This window comes from Choloepus didactylus, chromosome 3 (assembly GCF_015220235.1).
Source record: "Choloepus didactylus isolate mChoDid1 chromosome 3, mChoDid1.pri, whole genome shotgun sequence".
Lineage (NCBI taxonomy): Eukaryota > Metazoa > Chordata > Mammalia > Pilosa > Megalonychidae > Choloepus > Choloepus didactylus.
Window position 1 is genome coordinate 55,776,314 of NC_051309.1, and position 22,373 is coordinate 55,798,686.

The 22,373-nt window shown below is 34.4% G+C and overlaps 1 protein-coding gene across 1 annotated transcript in view; it reads right to left on the reverse strand.

Annotated features, from left to right (window-relative positions):
- Positions 1-14,636: 14,636 nt before the first annotated feature.
- CHIC2 (cysteine rich hydrophobic domain 2) overlaps positions 14,637-22,373 on the reverse strand; it is a 60,067-nt gene continuing 52,330 nt past the window's right edge. The window contains exon 6 of the mRNA XM_037829829.1: positions 14,637-21,364. Within this exon, the coding sequence (XP_037685757.1) occupies positions 21,314-21,364 (51 nt within the window). The 3' untranslated portion in view covers positions 14,637-21,313. The remainder of the gene's footprint in view (positions 21,365-22,373) is intronic.

The window sequence follows — 22,373 nt, forward strand, 5'->3', positions numbered from 1 at the left end:
ATCAAGCGAGGGTTTTATTTTGTTTGAAGGTGGGAAGCAAAAAAGAATGTACAGGAGTGGCAAGATGGTGGCTTAGAGAGGTGTGGAATTTAGTTAGTCCCCTGGAGCAAATAATAAACAACCAGGAACAACTAGTAAATAATCTGGAATAACTGCTGGGGGACAACCATGACTGTCCACACATCATACACCAACTGGATTGGGTGGAGTGGCAGAGATTGCAGCATAAATCTGTAAGTAAAAACTGCGAACCGACACTGGGAGCCCCCTGCCCCCATGGCAGGCTGAGTTGCAGGACATCACTGTGGCAGAAAGCAGCATTCTTGGAGCAAGCAAATATAGCCCAGCCCAGCTCCAATTGGGGTTTTAATTAACAAAAGTGGACTGCTGAATACAATCTACAAACACAGAACCCTAATAAGCAGCAAAGTACCCTGAGGTTGCTCCCAGCAGAAAGGAGGTGGGCTAATGGGAAAAAAATTTTTTTAAAAGGAAAAATATGGAGGCTTTTAGAGACTGACCTTGGAGAGTCAGAGGACTGGGTGCTCTATCTGACTGAAGGGCAAAATTGGGGGGGCATGGACTGGCTCTGGAAGGGGGCTTTCTGTCCCTTTTTCTCTCACTCAACCTGAGTGGCCATTTTCAGTTTGCAGCACTCTGACCCTGATAGGATGGAGTTACAGAGCTAAAGAGACAAAGGAGCTATTCAAAAGCAGAAGATAACTCCCTAGGGGATGTATCTTCCCTAAGATGAAGGAGGTAGGACACAGCTCTAGTGCTGGCCCACCCTTCAGAACTCAGACACCAGGGCCTGGGGGAAAACGGTCAAAACATAAACTAAGCTAAGAATTAAAGGGGTCACACCTCCTAACACCAGTCAGGAACAACAGGCTGACAGGTGCCATCTGTGGGGCAGATTAGGAAAAGCACAGTGGCTGGAGGCCTCACAGGAAACTCTGTCAATCTACTAAGACACACCCTCAGGGAAACGTGACTCTGAATATAGCCTCGCTCTGAGACTTGAACCCAATCTGGTCTGGGAAAATCTGATAGGGGTAACCAAGGAAACCAGATGCCTAAACAACAGAAAACTACAAATCACATTAGGAAAACTGAAGATATGGCCCAGTCAAAGGAACAAACTTACACCTCAATTAAGATAGAGTTAAGATATTGTTTCACTTTAATGAAACAATCAATTAAAGATTTTCAAAGAAATATGCTAAATCATATAAAAAACCAAGTCAACAAGTTCAGGGAAATATGGCAAAAGAGATGAAGGATATAAAGAAAGCACTGGATGAACATAAGGTAGAAATCAAAAGTTTGAAAAAACTACTGGCAGAATCTGTGGAAACGAAAGGCACAACATAAGAGATGAAAAACACAATGGAGACATACAATGGCAGATATCAAGAGGCAGAAGAAAACACTCAGGAACTGGAGAACAAGACACCTGAAATCCTACACACAAAGGAACAGATAGGAAAAAGAATGGAAAAATATGAGCAACATCTCAGGGAACTGAATGACAACATAAAGCACATGAATGTACGTGTCATGGGTGTCCCAGAAGGAGAAGAGAAGGGAAAAGGGGCAGAAGCAATAATAAAGGAAATAAGCAATGAAAATTTCCCATCTCTTATGAAAGACATAAAATTATATATCAAAGAACGCAGTGTACTCCAAATAGAATAGATCTGAATAGACCTATGCCAAGACACTTAATAATCAGATTATCAGACATCAAAGACAATGAGAGAATCGTGAAAGCAGCAAGAGAAAAGCAATCCATCACATACAAAGGAAGCTTGATAAGACTATGTGCGGATTTCTCAGTAGAAATCATGGAGGCCAGAAGGAAGTGGTGTGATATATTTAAGATACTGAAAAAGAAAAACCGCCAACCAAGAATGCTATATCTGGCAAAACTGTCCTTCAAATATGAGGGAGAGTTTAAAATATTCTCTGACAAACAGACACTGAGAGATTTTGTGACAAGTTTCCTACTCTACAGAAAATAAAGGGAACACTACAGACAGATGGAAAAAGACAGGAGTGAACACAATTTTGGGTGATGGTAGCACAACAATGTAAGTACACTGAACAAAGATGACTGTGAGCATGGTTGAAAGAGGAAGGTTAGGAGCATGTGGAATACCAGAAGGAAAGAGGAAAGATAAAGACTGGGACTGTTTAACTCAGTGAAACTTAAAGTGCTCAACAATTGTGATAAAATGTACAAATATGTTTTTACATGAGGGAGAACAAATGAATGTCAACCTTGCAAGGTGTTAAAAATGAGGTGGTATTGGGAAAAAATATAATCAATGCAAACTAGAGACTACAGTTAACAGAAACATTGTATTATGCTTCCTTTAATGTAACAAAGGCAATATACCAAAGCTAAATGCCTATAAGAGGGGGATATAAGGGACGGGTATGGGACTTTTGGCACTGGTGATGTTGTCTCTTTTATAGTACTTTAGTTTAATTCTATCTTTCCTCTCATTGCCTTTTAGCTATCATTTTCTTCTTTTCTTTTGTCACTCTACCTTCTTTGACTCTTCCTCCTTTGTAGAAGAAATGGAGATGCCCTTATATAGACAGTGGTGAAGGTGGTAAATGCATAAATATGTGATTATACAGGGAACCATCGATTGTTTACTTAGGACAGAATGTATGGTGGGTAAAGAAAACCGTCTTAAAAAAAAACAAAAAAAAAAAAACAAACAAAAAAAACTGGTTGATGAAGAAAACTTCAGGACACTATATTGAGTGAAATAAGTCAGACACAAAACGACAAATATTGTATGGTCTCACTGATATGAACCAATTATAATATGTAAACTCATAGACATGAAATATAAGTTACCAGAATACAGAATGAGGCTAAAGAATGGGGAGTGATTGCTTATTATGAACAGAACGTTTAACTAGGTTAAGCTTAAGTGTTTGGAAATGGACAGAGGTGACAGTAGCACATTATTGTGAGAATAACTAACAGTGCTGAATGGTGTGTGAATGTGGTGGGAAGGGGAAGCTTAGAGTCACATATGTCACTAGAAGGAAAGTTGGAGGTTAAAATATGGGAATGTATAAAACAGTTAATCTTGTGGTAGACAATGTCCGTGGTTAACTGTACCAATATTAGAATCATGAACTATAACAAATGTATGATACTATAACTAGAAGTTAATAAGAGAGGGGCATATAAGGAAAAATATACCTATTGCAAACTATGTACTACAGTTAGTAGTATTTTACACATTCTTTCATCAATAGTAACAAATGTACTATACCAATATTAGGAGTCAATAATGGAGGGGCGGTGGTTAAGAGTATGGGAGGATTTGAGCTTTCTTTTTTATTTCTTTTCTGGAATAATGGATGCACAGCTGTATGATAGTATCACGGGCAATTGATCATGCACTTTGGATAATTGTACGGTGTGTGAATAATCTCAATAAAATTGAATTTAAAAAAATGTATGCTAATAGAATGATCCAGTAGTAAAGGAAGGTCAGTGCTAGGTATTTGAAGAGGGAAGTAAAGGTATGACAAAACAATTTTGGAGAGTAACAGAACAAACATTTGTGTAGTAAGATCTTTGGGAAGTACCTATCTGACATTTGTGATAATGAACTTAACATGAACTTAGTCAGAGAGCTAGAGCTCAGCAGATATGAATGTCAGTATTAGCGCATACAGCAACTGTTAAAAACAAAAAACAAACAAACAAACAAAAAAAGCTGAAAAGGAGCCCAGACTTCAAATAGTGATATGAAGGAAGCAGATCTGGTTAAGGCTAGGGCAAACTGGGCCAAAGGGTAAAGGTCAAAACTGACCATGTTTTAAAATTTCAACTTCCATGTGAGACCAAGGGAAAAGATGGCTATTTGGTGCAGGATCTATATTTTCTAAACAGTATAACTCTACAGTCAGTTTGTTCAAACACCGCAATTACATGGAACTTTGAATAGGAAGTGAGATATGGTAGGTTAGTATAGGTTAGAGTGAAATAGTGACACATCCCAAAGTAATTTGGGGAGAGAATAAAAATATATTTACAGGCCCCCCAGAGGAGCTGGGGAAAAGTGTGGGAGTGTTGGACTTCCTCACCTGGATTGTTGCTGATGTTCTCACAAACATTGAGGACTGGTGGTTCGATGTGCTGGGCCCCCTATCATGGGACTTGCCCTTATGAAGCTCATTACTGCAAAGGAGAGGCTAAACTTGCATATAATGGTGCCTAAGAGTCTCCCCTTGAGTACCTCTTTTTTGCTCAGATGTGGCCTTCTCTCTCTCTCTAACTGAGCCACCTCAGCAGGTGAACTCACTGCCCTCCCCTCCTACGTGGGACCCGACTCCCAGGGATGTGAATCTCCCTGGCAACACAGGATATGACTCCAGGGGATGAATCTGGACCCAGCATCATGGGATTGAGAGTATCTTCTTGACCAAAAGGGGGATGAAAAATGAAACAAAATAAAGTTTCAATGGCTGAAAGATTTCAAATGGAGTCAAGAGGTCACTCTGGTGGACATCCTTATGCACTAAATAGATAACACGTCTTAGGTTTTAATGTATTGGAACATCTAGAAGTAAATAACTGAAACTATCAAATTGCAACCCAGTAGTCTGGGCCCCTGAAGACAATTGTGTAACAATGCAGATTACAAGGGGTGCTAGTGTGATTGTGAAAACCTTGTGGATCACAATCCCTTTATCTAGTGTATGGATGGATGAATAGAAAAATGGGGACAAAAACTAAATGAAAAATAGGGTGGGATGGGGGAGATGATTTGGGTCTTCTTTTTTATTTTTTATTCTTTCTGATGTAAGGAAAATGTTCAAAAATAGATTGGGGTGATGAATGCATAACTATATGATGGTACTGTAAACAGTTGATTGTACACCATGGAAGAGAGTGTATGGTATGTTATGTGAATGTATTTCAATAAAACTGAATTTAATTAAAAAAAATGAAATTAGTCAGTATAGTTGTAGGTTTTTCTCCAGCCCCATAGAGCTGTTAGATACAAGAATAGAATAGGGAGGATAGCTGTGTTTAAAACAAGTTAGGACTCCCAGGTGACTACAACAGAGGGAGAGGGGATCAAGGAATTGTGATTACAAAGTAGCAACTGCTAATGACAGGCCATGATAAACTGAATCATGTGTTTGGTAAATGTTTGTTGAATGATACAGACCTGGGATCAAATCCTGGTTTTATCAGTTCCTAGAAGGGCAAGTTACTTAACTTCAACCTAAGTCAAACCTTCCTTGGTCAGAATAAGATACTACCCCTCATGTCCCAAGATTTCTATGAGAATTTAATTGTACTTGTATAGTGCCTAAAACAGTACCTCACATCCATAGCCACTAAATATATATTATTTTCAACTCTGCTTCCAAAGCACAATTTCTTTTTTTTTAACTTGTTCAGTTACTCAACAACTATTTCTTCAACACTTAGCCTGTGCAGGGTACTGTACCAGGTGCTAGGGAAAAAATAAAAGACTGACAGGGATCTGCCTTCATGGTATGGCAGGGAACACAGACATTATACATGTAACAATGCTTAATAAATACTTAAGTTCAGTCATGATAAACACTACAAAGTTTGACCAGTGTTATATGTTGGGATGATTCGATTTTAACATTTTTAAACTTATGTAACAATGTTCAAAGAATCTGTTGTGAGAAGTCTCATATTCTGACTTAATACTTTTGAGTATGAAAAATACTAACTCTAAGTACAAAATCTAAAACATAAGACAAATCTGTTCACTCAGAAAAGGAGTAAGAATGCCCTGACCAATACCAATAAAGCTGAATCAACACTGTTATATAAATCTCAAAAAATGGGCCAAATTGGCCATTATACTAGGGTTAGAATGAATTTGAGAGTTGTGTTCAATATTTCAATTCCTTAGTAAATATTTCCTGAGCTTTAACTTTCTGCCAGGCATTGTGCTAAGTAATGAGAAAGAGAAAAGCAGCTTCTGACATCCAGGAGTTGGCTTGTTACTATCATCTAGGCCTTTCCCGTGGAACATAAGCTTAATCTCACAGAACATCAGTAAAGTCCCTCTGTGATTGCCATAAAATGAGACAAAAAAACAAGGCCTCTTCATAATCCTATTTTAGAACGGACAAAAACAAAGTCACAGTGCAAAACACAGAGTACCAAACACCCCCTCTCCCACCTAATACAAGTGACTGCTGCTGCTTCACCAATTACAGCTTTAGCTTCATTTCATTCCTCCCACCATCTAAATGAGATCCATTTAAGATACTCAGTCATAAAGTTTACCCACTTCCTGAAAACCCAAATCTAGAGCAAACTCCTGCTTTCCTAAACTCTTCCCATTAACCAACACAAGCCCAAATCCTAAGGTCTTTCCGGGACCCTCTGATCTAAACACTCCCATGATTCCCCATGGTGTGTGCTCTAGTTCCAACAAGCAGTTAAGTCCAATTTTGTTCAACTACACGTGTGTTCCTAGTGGTTTTTGGTTGGATGCCACTTACAGAAGTATATGTGCATTATGTTATTTAATCCTCACAGCTATTTCTTGAAACAGATGCTATTATGTATCCATTTTACAAGTGACAAAACTGAGGCACAGAGGTATTAAGTAACTTTTCCAAGGCTACACCGCTAGAAAATAGCAGAGCCAGAATTAGAATGCAGGTTTATTTGACCGCAAAGAGATTCCCTGATAATGTCCCAGATAATTATCTAGAATTGTTAGAAGGCTAGTCTTTCAGCTCAACAAAGGGCAAAACAGTTTTTCTACACCTTCATTCCTTCTATCTTACCTACTTTTCGGCCTTTTTGCTAAAATAGTGAGTTCTTTAAGGAATTATGACTTGATAGCTATACAAAACACAGTAGGGTGATATCAGGGCTTGTTCATTTTGACTTACTGAGCTTTGTAAATGACACATCTGATCAGGTCCACTTACTTTCTAAAAACCCTTCAATAGCTTCAGGTTAAAATTTCAGCATGATTCACATATCTCTTTTGCCTTTTCTAAACTTATCTCCTGATGCATCCTCATAATTCACTAATGGAACAGGTAATTATTATGTATCAGATAATTGCTCCCTATTTTCCAGTCATGCAGAACCCCTTGTAATTTTTTAATATTTACATCTCTGCCTTTGCACTTGCCTGTTAAAGCTTCAAATGATCCTTCAAAATCACCCTGGCTATCTCTTTTGTACAACTCCTTAACCTTGCCACCCAATAGGAAATCTATTGCTCCTCTGTAGCCACCATACCATGCACATTCTGATTACTGGCACTACCACACCACATTACATGCCTATTCCTCCAACCTCAACCCTTTAGAAGAGAGATGTTATTCCCCTCGATATCCTCCTCACCTGGCACAATGGGAATGGGCCAAGCTTAACATATATTCCTTGAACCCTTCCTTCACCAAACCAACTTAAAATATAACTCTATTGAGGAGGACAATTCAAATGTCCCCAATTTCATTAGTAATGTTTCTAGCTCTGTTACCTGACACTCTAGAAATCTAAGTTGATTATTTAATAAACTGCTTATTAGCCATGCTGGTAGACACTTGGTCTTCAGATTATTTTCCTAGATCTATTGTGGACTATAAGATAACTTAATAACTGGATTTTTTTTTCCTCATTTAGGAATAGAAGTTCAATAGGTCTTTATGTTACAGCAGTGTCATCTCTTGGAAATAAACTATGATGTAGTTTTTGAGGAAGTCTTTCATCTGCTATTCTAGGCCCCTGGTTATACCTGATTTGGGGACACAGTGTAGTTTTCCTTGATAAACAGTACGAACATAAATACTAATAACAAAAACATGATCTCACAATAAAATGATTACTTTGGGAAAACAACTGAAGAGCTACTACTCTCTTTTTGTACTTTCTGGATTCTGAACTGATGTAAAAAAATCAATAAAAATATTTTAAAATTAAAGCTGTAGTTGTCAGAAGTAACAGAAATAGCCATACAGCCTGTGGGGGATAACTAAGAGGTAATTCATTTTATCTATTCAAATGTAATGGACAATTCTATGAAGAAAATTACATTAGAATGGTAGCTTTTAAAAGTAGATTTTAAAATTGAATGGGTTCTCCCCCTTTTTTTTTCAGTAAAAGGATTAGCTAATCATGTATTTTTAAACTATTAAGAATAAAATCGGGGACAAAGAAAACACACTTAAAGTGGCACTGAAATGTCAATAATAATTTTTTTGTTGGCTTCCAAGGAAACTTCTGTTTTGGAGAAAGAGAAGTCTTTTCAAGGCAATTTTGTGAGTAAACAGATTTCCTGTAATAGGAAATTTTGCCTTGTTTGAATTAATTTGACATTCTCTTTATTTCTGTAGGATTGGCTTTAAAAACTTTAACAATTAAATCTATCACAGTTTCAAAAAGTTCAAAGCCTTAACACATCTCTTGTTAAAAAGAAAAAGCCAAATAATCATTTTGTCAAAACAAACTTAAAAATAAAACTCAAATTCTGAAATCTAAATATCATTCCAAGACAGAGCTACTACTGACTTTGGATCTCTGGCCAACACTTTGAATTATTTAAAAACAAAAATTGTCTTTTGTCTTTTATTCCTTCTGTTTAAGCTATGTAAATGTTACCCCAGTTAACTGTCAACATAACCCAAAAGCATACCTTAAATAAATTTTAACCTACTGTTCAAGTATCAGAGTTTCAACATAGCCGGCTCCTTTACTTCATTTTTCTACTTAATTAAAAACATTCTCCAAATTGAATTATAAAAAAAAATAAATAAATAAAATTAAGGAAGTAAGTTAAGTAAGTAAATAAATAAATAACGAGAACATTGTAGGATATGCATTAACCAAGATCAGTGGTTCCCAAGTTTGGTGAGGGACCCCTGGGGATTTGAGATTCTTTCAGGGGGTCTGCAAGTCCAAATTATTTTCATAATAAAACTATGAAGTTATTTGCCTTAAAAAAAAAAATTCTCCGGTTCATTTAGAATGATTTAATGAATTTCATATGTGATCTTGCTACAAATTCATTCCAAGAATGCAACTTTGATGAGTAAATCAGAGTTTTAACATGTATTATTAAAATGTAGCTCAATGGAGAAAATTGACAAAGATAACCAAGAAATTGTTTATGTTTACTCATTCATGTTTGAAAATGTGGCATTCAAGAATCATAGCAGATTTGAAGCATAATTATAGGGACATCATACTGCTGGAAGGAGAGAGTGTAAGAAAGACAAATGCCAGAGTTCAGTAATCCTGCCACATCAAAAGCCTATATTTTTCACTGATGGCTGCTTCTTCAAGAACAGAATTCTAAAGCTATGAAGTTTCTGAGAGTGCTCCAGGAATTCAAAATAAAGGCACATTCATAAAACAAAAGCATTAAGAACTCTGATTTTTAAAGCGTATTTTACAGCATTCTTTTATCAAAAATATATCTAAAGCTGCTAAAATATTTTAAGCAGCTAAATTTTCACTCTGCATAAGATTGTTATTAAATAAGATATTCTAGTCAAAAGGCATGTCAGTAAAAACAATTTTAGACACTGTAACTTTCTGCAATTGACATTAATACACGTCGATGTATATGATATCCGATTTTACTCCCAGAAAATGTATTCCTCAACCATGGCCTGAAGTCATAATGCCATTATTACTTGATGCCCACAACTAAAAGTAGGGCCTTGCCTGTTATTTCTCCAGCAACTGCTTGTCAATTACTCAACTGGCAGCCTGCTGGTCAGCCACCTTCCTTGAGCGTAGAGTTCTTAGTTCTAACATTTCATTAGTTGGCCACCATTTCCCTCCACGAAACTTCCAAGTTTTGAAAGAATAACAAAACAGATCTGACTCATTCTATACTAGTCTCTAGTGAATGTCAATTATCAAATACTATTTTCTACATTGCCACTCATCATCATGATGGCTAATTTATACTCCATGTGGATGCAGAACTACAATGGCAAGTCTGTGGAGAGCTTGTTTACTATACAGATGAGCAACGAAGCTCAGAGCATTCTTCATTATCCCAAAGTATTTATTACATGATGATACATTACATCAAATTTATGTGCACACATCTATAAATAATGTGTAAGAGAAAGTAGGGTTCATTGAAATTAGTATTTCTACAGTTAGCTTATACCATAAAAATAAAGAGAGAAATTAATGGTAAGGAAACACAGTATGGTAGCTAGCATTGTTATTCAGTTGTTTGCTTGGAAAACGCAATGAGCATGCACGCACCTCCCCCCCCCCAACACACACCAGTGTTTGTAGACCTTTGTAATTTAAAATGTTAATGAAATGTAAATTTTTCAGTACAAAATTCATGACTGCTCATTTCTAGGCTATATTGTCTGACCTTGTAGAAGTCCTTTTTCAGTTTATTAGTACCAAAAGTCCCTCATTTGTCCATTTCTCTTCTATCACCACACCACCAAAGAAAATATATGACAATTACAATCAGAATGGTGGCAGAAAAACATAAAATAATTTTAATTTAGAAAACGCACCTCTTGCATTTTCAATAACAAAATAACATTTTGATAACAAGTTTTTGGGATCCAAGCTATTCATCATGAAGAGGATGTGTTTAATCTAATGTGAAGTTGGCTACCCAGCAGTCTAGTCAGGCTGTAGAATGTTTAACCCTGGGTCTGGTAGACTGCCAGCCATCCTAAATGTTTTCACATGGATAGGCAATAAATAATTAAATGTCTAAATCATAGTTCTCAGATTGGGCAGTAGATACATCTGAAAATCCAGCACTTAAAAAAGACAAACAAGAATTTCTTTTTTGGTCCAATCATTTGCTTTCAGGGTGCTCAAGGCATAAATGATACTCTTTCAGCTACAGAGAATCAATTTTGATAACACTTTCTGCATGGATATCAAATGATCACTTTTGAGATTTTTTTCAATCACTAAGTTTGCAAAAAGAAAGATTCTATTTATAGTATTTATTGCACATTTGTGATCTAGAGGTCAGTAGGCCTGGGGTTTTAGTCCTGGCACTGTCACTAATAACCGATGACCTTAGTCATGTGAAAAATTCCTTAGATCTTAATGTCATTATAGAAAGGTTAGACTGGAAAGGGTGATGTCTAAATACAACTGAGAAGTTGTTTCAAAATACACATGCTTTCCTTCCATCTCCTCTCAATTCTAGTCACAGGGGATGTAAGGTGGGGAAAGGGGGAAGGTACAGCCATGTATATTTAAAAACAAAAAACTCCCCAGTTGATTTCAATGCACATTTCCACTAGACAACCTCTGGGGTTTCTTCAGCTCTGAGGTTCCACCTTTTTTAAAAAAAAATTTTAATGGATATGAACTAAAGATCAAGATTCAATACTGACAAAATTGGGAAAGAGGTAGTGCTTATCACACATACCTTTTTAAAAACTCTCTTTCATGGTTTAGTTTAATTGTTAATGTTTTTGACAGTACTTAATAACATGTAATAAATTTACAGATGGCCTAACTGTTCTAAGCAGTATATAGGAGAAATACTGATCAATCAGGGCAGAATGGTGGATTTTCACAAAATCACCATCCAGCAGATAGTAGTGTGCTACAAACTGAAGACTATGAATTGCTGGCCTTTCAGAGTTCATAAATCTTAGGATATCTCTTGCATAATTTGCAGATCTTAGGGAAATAATTTAATGAGAGTTTTTATTAAATGTTTGATGCTCGGGATAAAACTATACTGCTTATGCTTCATGTGCATGAACAGAACAGGTCTGCCTACTACTTCAGGGTCGGGCCTTCCAAGTGTAAGAATTTAAGAGTTTAAAGTAATTTAAAAGTTGGTTTCAATAGATTAATTCAAACTTGGGGAAAAAAACAAAGCTCTCAATATATAGTATAGAAATATTTGTATATATCTCACTACCATTCACCTACAATTAATTCTGAGCTATTTTTCTTATCTTAGAATTCTTAACTTTGGGAGTATGCTACGAAAGAATTAATTAGAAACCATTAATTCATTAATATAGAAACCATTACAAATACAGGCAGAACTACCAGGTTGAAAATATAAATTCATCCCTATATTTTCAACATTATTCTGTAAGCTAGAGTTATTTAGTTTTAAAAGTTTTGTTTTTCTAAACAAAATATTTCAGGGAGGAAAAAACCTCAGAAGTACAAGTAAACCAAGATTTGAGGATGTAACACATTTAATCTGGAGATAAGCATTTTATCTATTTGAAGCACAAGCCTCTGGGGGGGGGACTCTACTGAAAAGACACTGTAAATATAGGAATTAAGGATTTCCCTTTTCACATGTTTTTATAAATTTTTTACTTCCCAATGACAGAAGACTGCCTCTGCAACTTAGGCTTCCTGCCTAGATCATTCAACATTAAAGGACTGACAGTTTAGACTTCTATTTTGGTGAAGTAATTAATTTTTTTCTACATAAGAATTTTTCATCTCCAAATAATGCAGGCTTGATTTTTATAAACACGAGATGCTCCCCTCTTAATCAATTTTCAATTTCCTCAAGGCTTCTATAGCAATTTTTCCTCATGGTTTCTACATTGTTTTTGACATTACTAATTTAAAATGTCTAAATATTCTTTGAGTTATATCAGTTCAATAGGTATGCTTAGTAAATGTTTAACATCATAATATTTTAAGAATGTAAGGCACAAAAGGGGTTTAATGTGACCTTCATTTAATGCAACTTAAACAAACTACCTCACTGATTAAAGATATGCCTTACTGGACTCTTCTATTCATACAGAATACTTGAGTTTTATTAAGAAGAGAGTGTTTGGAATCTAGAATATGATAGAAAATAAGGAGCATATAACTAAAACCTTCAATTTATTCTAGGTATCATTCTTCTCATCTAGGGAGATTTACAAACAATATTTGAATATGCTAGTTCTCAGAACCAAAAGCACTGGTTCATCCATAGGGCTTCCTTTAAAAGACAACTTAAGGTCATAAGGTATACCAAGTCTGGCCACAGCCAAGCTCTAGGAAGGACTCAAAAAGAGATTTAGGGGCAAGAGAGAACCATCTCTTGCTGCTTTTGTAATGCGCCTATATCAGTCAGTGAGGTAATCTATGGTGTGCCAGCCCAGGCTCCAGAAAGTGGGTGGTCTCTGCAGAAGGAGGCGCTCCCTCAATCTCTACCTCTGACCGAAGCCAGTTACTGCAGCTGGACTGAAAGAAGCCCACAGACTGCACTCGGCACATTTCTTCATTTCTCACTTGAGTGCCCTTCTTTAGTTCCCTTTCAACTGTCCACTTTATATCGGCTTCATTACACCACCGCTCCATTTGTAATGTAAATTGGGAAACTCGGGGAAGTTTTTCTTTTGGCCTTGTCTACGGAAGAATACCAAGAGGTATTCAAAACGTATTAACACAAATCAATGGCACCAATAAAAGCAAAATCTCCTTAGCAACATAATCTTGATTGCAAAAGGAGAACTGAGAGCATTTAGCAGAACAGTGGCCCACATGGAATACGCATTTGTCTGGAAGAATCCAGCACAAAGCCTAAAAGAGAGATTTTGAAAAAATCCAAAATTAACTCACAGCGAACAGTTACTCTTTTTTACAAAAGTACACAATTGGCTACATTAAATCTATCGTGTGCTTTTGGCTCAGCAACATTGTATCACACCGCTTTGCAAACTGAAATTACAACACCCTGCATGCTTCACATGAGTTACAGGGTGTTTTTTGTTTGTTTTGTTTTGTGGTTCCCCCCCCCTCCCTTGGTTGATTTCTTTGGTAAAGCAAACAAAAAAGTCTCAAGAAATATTCATCTCACACACAATGCACAGAAAACTGAATGGCTATGTAACAATATCAAAGACTGTAGGTACGAAGTTTTGGGTTACATTTTAGGCTTTCTGCAATGGATTCTAACATATAACTACTGAAATCAGGAATGGCATTTTGCTTGATTCTCCATTTGTGAAAAAAGAAACTCAATACACTTCTGAGAGTGCTCAAATTCTTCTCGTCAGGAGGAAAAAAATGAAAAAAAGACTAGAAATTCAGAAAATAAGGAACTCATTCTTTAAAAAACTACAATATTGAGATCACACAAGGAAACATAAAAGTATTCCACAAACATGAGTTTTCCCTCTTCATTTTTCAGATGTTCCAAATTAATCAATTATCACTTGGTATTTTAACTAAGAATCCAGGTGATGGAGGTAAAAGCATCTTTACTGCCTACTACTAAAAGAAGTTTCAGTGAACTGAGTCAATTACCTTAGTATATAATACAAACATTCATATATTCTAGAATATATTCTAGATTATTAAAAGGGAAAATGACCAGGAATTATATTAGTATACAATAATCTTAGACTATATATAATACATATGTATGTATTTTTTCCATATATATGAGACTATTTTTGTAAAGGTTTATATTGGAATCTGGGTCAATCTGAGTAAAACAAAAAAGAAAAAAAGTTTGTGAACCAAATAGTCATTTGATACAATGTAACAGAAGTTATAGTTAAATATTGCTAAATATGTATATTTACAAAAGTGGTGATGAGAATTAGTTCTGTACTATTTAAAAGCTGCATTGGCTTTTAAAATTTAGGGACAAATAAACTAAGATCTTTGAATACAAAAGTTAATACATAAGGTACATATTTTTCTATTCTTTTCTCCAACTATGATGCAAGTTCATGAAGACTCAATATAAAATTTTAATTTCATTGCACACAGTTTGTAAACTCCTTTTCATAACAATGTCAATTTAATTATTTTATTCACAGGCATTTGTACAAGATATGTCTACAAAAGAAAAAAAAATGTGTATATGTATATACCTACATGTACATACATACACCTGTATCTCTATTTAAACATCTACACATACCAAAATTAGTTTGGTCAAAACCCCTTTAAGGTGATTTGATCTCTGAGTTATAGACACCCTTTTCTGACTCTACTGAAACTACCTTAAAGACCAAATGCTGGAAATTTATCCGTATTTTAGTTTTGAGAAAGGACTTGTGTTGAAATCATGTGTTGGAAAAGATTCACTTAAAAACCACAGAAACTCAACTAGCCAAAGCCAGCAAACAAACAAAAAGTCAAAAACTCCTCTAGCTCAAATTAGGTCTCCATTCGTTTACTAGAAAAATTCAGTCAATGAAGACTTAAATGAAATTTTAACAAGATTACATATACTGCAATTAACATGGAACCAAAAACCAAGCCACCTTAAATACAATCCATCTTTATATTGCTTCACAGTAATGAAGGCTGTTACATTTTTATCTAACCAAAACCACCTCATTTTAAGAAAAATAGGCCCTGTGTGTCTCGGAATGGCTTTAATTTCTTAATAATAAAAGAAATGATATTAAAGGAAAATATTTTAAAAATACAATTAAAATTCAACTTTATATTTTATTAAAGTTACTTTCAAATTTTTAAATGTTACTATACTTACCTGAATTTATAATTTCCAAAATTATAATAGGGACCCTGCTATTGCTCTGCATAATTGCTCACCCATCAGAAGTTTATGATTACTTATTTGATTTGAAAATTTTTCCATGCTCTTTTAGGGTCACAGGAACAAATTCCTAAAATCCTTTTAGAGTTTTTAAATTGCTTAACTGTAACACTTAGTATAAAAGGTAAGTAGAAGTATATTTTATTCAAGATAGCCTCCCACAATTACCTCAAAGGACAAGATAGCAGACGGAGGCCCTATCTAGAACAACTGTTTTCTTTTTCTTTTTTAAAAATATAATTTCCACTGTGATATAATATAGAAAGTATAAAAGAAAGGATAAAGCTGTCTGCAGTTCCTGGCCACTGCATAACTTTCAACCTTGTAAATCAAAGTGTAGGATAATAATGCAGTTACTTCTCTCAACCTATAGATTTCAGAATCTTACCTTCCATTCACGTCTACCTTGTTTCCACAGACATAACTATTGTTAAGTTTCACAATGCTTAACTCTTCTGAGAGGACACAATGTCATTAACGTCAACAAATACTAAAAAACAGAGACTTTTTATAAAAGGCTTTGACCTTTATAAACTCCTGTTTATATAGACTTCATGATAATGTAATGAGACTGTTATAATTACCCAATTAAATAAGCTGTTACCAGTGAAAAAGAATCCTTGAGGGAGAAGATGCTTTCCTTCCAGAACATTTTAAATCTATATAGTATTTATGTCAAGAGAAAGAATGGAACCAGCTGTACTAAATCAAGAACCAGTAGGACAGGCAATAGAAAGAAAAATCTGCAGTTTGATGGTACACTGTGATCCAATAAAGGAGAATGAACAAAACACTGCTCTATCACTTATCTTCTCTTAAATGCTGCTTACCACTATGGTTTGTTTAAAAAAACAAACAAAAAAAAATAGACAATCTGCTAAAATTATGAATGCCTGCTGTGGTCAGCTCATTGAAATATATCTGAAATGAAGAGCTAGGAAAGCATATATCTATTTTTCATAAAAAGAAAAAAGCAGTCAAAAATTCAAAGCACTACATTTATGAAGTAGAGGAAATATTTTATGGGGGGGCATGGTTTTGCTTAAGCATCTCAGATGAATCTATCTTTAAAAATATTTTATCAAATTTTTCAAGTACTGTATTTAATGTTTACCTGATTTTTAAATACACAAAGCATTATTATAAGTACATATAGGGAGTACCCACTGTAACCCTATTTTTAAGTGAAAAATTTAACAATAACTCATTTATGCAACACTGTAAATAAGTAGAAAATGTTAATCATTACCATTAAGCATCTAACTACTTACTTTTATATGATTTAATAAATAGCAAAATAAATTATTGTTTCCTAAGTCAACACCATGAGGTAGTCATAGTAACTTTCTTTTGTGAAATGAAAATAAAAGCAGAGGCCCAGTAACTTGAGGATCTTGAGTAACATCAGAAATGAATTCAAAATCAAGATCAGCATTCCAAATTTCTGTTTTCAGTATGTCTATTAAGGCTCAACAACCTCTATTGGCTCAATTTGTCATTTTGGGGGGAAATCATTGCTCCCTAGTTCATAAATAATACACAGAATTGATTAATAATGAAAACAATATCTAGGCTTCTCTTAGATTACCATCTAAAAATCTTTGTAGAAGTGCAGAACAACACAGTAACTCAAAATTCAAAGACATCCGTCAAATCTCAACTTAGATAAAAAGTATGTTCCTAAAAACAACATGAAGTTGGATATTGCATCTATGGAAAATAAGGTTACTTTATTTCATTTTTTAAAGGGTATTTAAACACAAACCACTATGTGGGATAATTAATAGTTTGGTTTAGGATTGGCCCTGAACCTATACTTTCCTTCCAAAACCTAGAAATCAGTTTCCTCTAGAAATGGTGGTCTGAGAAGAAGCCCCGTGTCCAACCATCCTATTACAGGCATACCTCGTTTTATTGCGCTTTGCTTTTTTGTGCTTTACAGATATTGTGGTTTTCACAAATTGTAGGTTTATCACAAATTTGAAAGTTTATCGGCACCATTTTTCTAACAGTAGGCACTGACTTCATGTCTCTGTCTAACATTTTAATTAATGTATGTACTTATTTTAGACATAATGCTATTGCACATTTAATAGACTACCGTATAGTGTAAACATAACTTTTATATGCACTGGGAAACCCAAAAAACATGTGACTCGCTTTATTGAGATATTTGCTTTATTGGGTGGTCTGGAACCAAACCCACAATATCTCAGGCGCATGCCTCTGTTCCCTTCCTGGAAAGTCTGGACTGACAGGGTCTACTGACAAGGAGAACACCAATTGCTAAGAAACTTCTCTTTTAAAATCCAAGAACCACCTTAACAGAATTGAGGACGCCAGCCATTCATCACTTAATATGACACACTTTAAGTGGTCTTTTAAACACCTAGCTTGGATGCAACAGAATTAATATTCTGATTGGGAGTTTTGGGGAAAGAAGATGAAAGGCAATTCAAGAGGGCAGCTAAAGGAACCATGGTGCCTCAGTAGGATAAGAGAAGGAAGGACGGTCCAGGACTAGATATTGGAGTTTAGTCAAAGACAGTTTCACACACACTGAACTTCTGATTTAGTACTACTGACCAACCATGAGCCAAAGAAAATATATACAGAGAAACATCAGGCATGCAAGTAAAGGTTATAACTGTGACTGTCATAAAAGTTGAAACAGTCAGACTATGTACATAAAGTTATTAAAACCTAGTACAGCTTGAACACATGCAACTGTGGGGCCACTGTACCCATTGCTATTTAATATCATTCTTTTATAACCGAAGATTGATAGGGATTGTTGTCAAAGTTTTATAGGGTTGCCCCGTGTCTACTAACACAAAGAAACAATCAGAAGCACTCTACAAATAATTCTGAAAACACAGCCAGGGGAAAAGAAGTGATTCTTCCTGACTTCAAATTACTCAATTACAAAACTAGGTTTTTCTAAAGAAAAAAGGAGATCATTTTACTCTTGAGATTTGAGAACTTCTTGATTTTAGGCTAAAATTACATATTTATATTTTAAGAGAATGAAACCTAGTCATTAAAGAATCTTAATAAAACATCTGATGGTCACTTTATTAGAAAAGGTGACCTCTTGTCTGAGGGAGGGGCAAGATCTGCCTTAGAAGCTAAATGTATCACACCAGACTTTTACTATAGTCATTAGGCTTTGGAGAATAAATGTTAACCCAAATATTCAAAGCCATGTAGTAAAATATTGTTTAAGAATTTGCAAACTACATTATTTGATAAAAGACTGTTCAGGAATAGTGGGCTGATTATAAAATGCCAGTAAAGTATTTTTTTAAAAATCCTATTATTCACTTACCTATGTAAAAATCTATATGTTGGATTTTCTGCCCGAAATAACTTTTTTTGATCAATTTTAAAAGTATTTATGGTTCACAAACTTTATGCCAGAAAACAGGAGCTGAAGAACAATAATAATTTTAAATATTTCCTTTGGGCTAATGTTCATATAACACAGGCATCTCTGCCGTTTCTAATTTGCCAGTAACATGAGCACTTATATTCATGATTCAAGAAAGACTAAGCTAGAGTTATACTGGGGGTTACTAAAGAAAACAAAAGCATGGAAATCTAACTGGTCAAGGCATAATTAGTTTGTAGTAATGCCACAAATTAAACAATTACTATATATATATATATACACACACACACATACACACACACATTAGAAGTCTAAGACTGCATATTTCTCGGGAATTTCTTTAAACAACTGACCCACATCTCAATAAAATTAGAAAAGCTTTTTTTAAAATCCTAATACTTAGTACTATCAACTATGAAAATTATCTGTTAAAATATTCTTAGAGGAACATAATTTAAAACTGTAATTTGCAGAGGACATAGAAGAATAACAAGTATTTCTACATAAGTACAGTTCTTGTAAAGCTGTTAAATAAAATGGTCTACAGATTTACTCAATTTTAAATATAGAACACTGTGTTGCATAGTCTATATATATCTTTCTGCTCTTTCTGAATCCTGAGGCAGATTCAACATTCTTCAATGAATGATTTTTCACATTGAAACCACAGAGGAATACTAGAGTTTAGGGAATAGCATAACCATTGAATCACACTATTTTAAGGGGATGGGACACACCCCTATACACGAGTTAAATAAAGTGAGAAGCGGTTGAATTCTTTGTACTTTGAATTCTTCATAGCAAAATACTCAATAAATTCAAGTTCTCAGTTGATTGGGGGATAATGGAAACAATCATTTCAGCCAAAAAAAAAATCCTAGTTTTTAAGACAATTCCTCGAGTCCAATATAGGATTTGGATATTGACATTCAATGATTCAAATTCATATGGAATTACAGTACTTTGGAGAAGTATAAAGAAATATTTTTTAAAAATACAGGTATATAAATTAATGAAACTGGTATTTAAAAGATTTAATACAAGGAAAAAGGTATTGTATAGTGGTACCAACTCTTAATACAAAGTACTAAGCATAGTTTATATAATTTCAAAAGTTATTCACATTATTGCTCAATACCACAGTTGTATGGAACAGGTTCTTGACATACATTAAAATATGTATAATTTCAGTCTTATAAAAAGAAAAATTTACACATAGGCCATTTAGAAATTTTTAGTTTTAAAATGTATATACAACTAAAAGGAGAAAAAAAATGTGTATATGTGAGTGTGCCTATTTAAAAGAAACAAACTGACCATATTCAAACTTGTATGTCACACTTTCAGTCAAAAAAGTATACATAACTGGACAGAAAGCAAACTAGTGGATAAAAATGTACTAAATATGTTCTCCATTTATTACTAATAATCTGCTCTAAATATCGTTGGGGTATTGAATAACGGCTTACTTTTAACTGTAGACGTTCTGTTTTCTTTCAAAGACTTTTCAGAAACATATCCATTCCTCAATTTTGTTAGATTGGGAGAACTATTTCCTCTAGAAATTTCTAAAAGGATACTTCCATACCTTTGTATGTAAGATTTGACAAACAATAAAAAGTAACCCAAGTAAGGCCATTATTAATATCACCTTGATCAAAACTATACAGATTGTGATGCTACTAGATTTTTGTGATCCTGAGCTCTAGTAACCATTAGATGCATGCATACCATTCATTGCTTCCTCTATTCTAATAAAAATAATTTAATCCTGTCTTACTGCATTTGAAGGCAGAAATATTTTCAAAACGTCCCATAGGTCTTCATAATGATTACAGATATTTCTGCTGTAAACAGAACATTAGGAAGTATATAAGAAAGGGTATGTTTTTCTATTGAAAAAAAGTTAGTTTACAAATGATGACTATGTTAAATTTAAAAAGGAAGAAAAATAATACAAAGAATGTGTTTGCTAGAATAGATAGAGATAGAGGTATTTTTCTATGTTAAAGACTTTATAAAGAACTGTGTGTACCTCGGTGATAAAATAAAAAAGGCTGGCCACTTTTTAGGCTAAGTTCAAATGTATTTTTTTGATAATACAAAAAAGTAATCCTTGAAAATCAGAATACATAACAGAAAAGAGTACAATAACTTAAGTATTAAACATTTTGTATGAAATAACTGTTGGAAAGTTTGACAAAAAATGCACACTTAGAACATGCGATTATTTAAAAAAAAAAACAAAAAACAAAACACCACACGATTCCGTAGAACCCATGTTATGTCACCACCAGGAGAGCACCAAGCAAGGCACCATTGGAAAGACAACATACTTGGAAAGTCTCTATAAATAAAGTAAATGTTAATCTGGTCGAAAAATTGGTGTCTTTGGTAAAAATTCTATGAGGATGACCTGTGGAAGGAGAAAAAAAAAAGCTTTAAGATTTAAATAGGTTTTTATCATAAGAAAACTTCAACTATATTCAACTATATTCTATCACTTCAAAAAATTTTTGAAAATTCACTTATATTTCATAACCGTGATTTTGCATTATTAAAACAGACATTTATCTAATAACCCAGAGCTCCATTATTGATAATTTTTTCTTATTATTTCTGTATCCTTACCAAAGAGGCAAAATACCTCAGCTCTGCACTGCATGAAACAAACAAATAAATAAAATAACCAAAGTCTAGGAAAGCGAGTGGAAGTGTTTTCCAGATAATACCCCTAACACATGGGAGGAACTTGGATGGATGGATGTACAAATGGATAGAAGAGAAAAGGGAGCTAGCATTTACTTAGAACTAACCACATGCCAGTGTTTCATTCTATATGGATTCCACTGAATACTAACAACTTTTCTATAAGGTAAGTATTATTATTCCCATATTACAAATCAGGAAACTGATGATCAGAGAAGTTTAACACCATAGATTGTGGAGTCAGGATTTGAACAAAGAACAGTCTTGACTCTAAAGCCTTGATCTTTCTACTGTAGCTAACCCAATATTTAATTCTTCAGGCTTCCTCTCTTCTATCTAACCCAATTCCATGGACCTATCCTAGGTTCTAGAGTTGTTTTCATTTTACTATTTCATTTACTGTACTTTTACTCTTAATAAAAGATACCAGTTCCTCACTATTAATTTAAAAAAAAAAAGTCCTCTTCCTCTTAGGTTAGCAAAACTAAAAGTTAAAATTTGTTCCAAAGGATCTTTTAAGAGGAATCCGCAGGAAAACCAACAAAAACATACACTAACAGAGAAATACACAAGTTAACCAGAACTAATTTTACTCCAAATTGAACTGTCTTAATCACAATTAACTCTTTCTCTTGCTAAACAAAAATTCTTTGATTTGAACAGCTTCCATGTTTGGTGAACTCATTCTTTTTCAGAACCAGCATCTTGATATGATC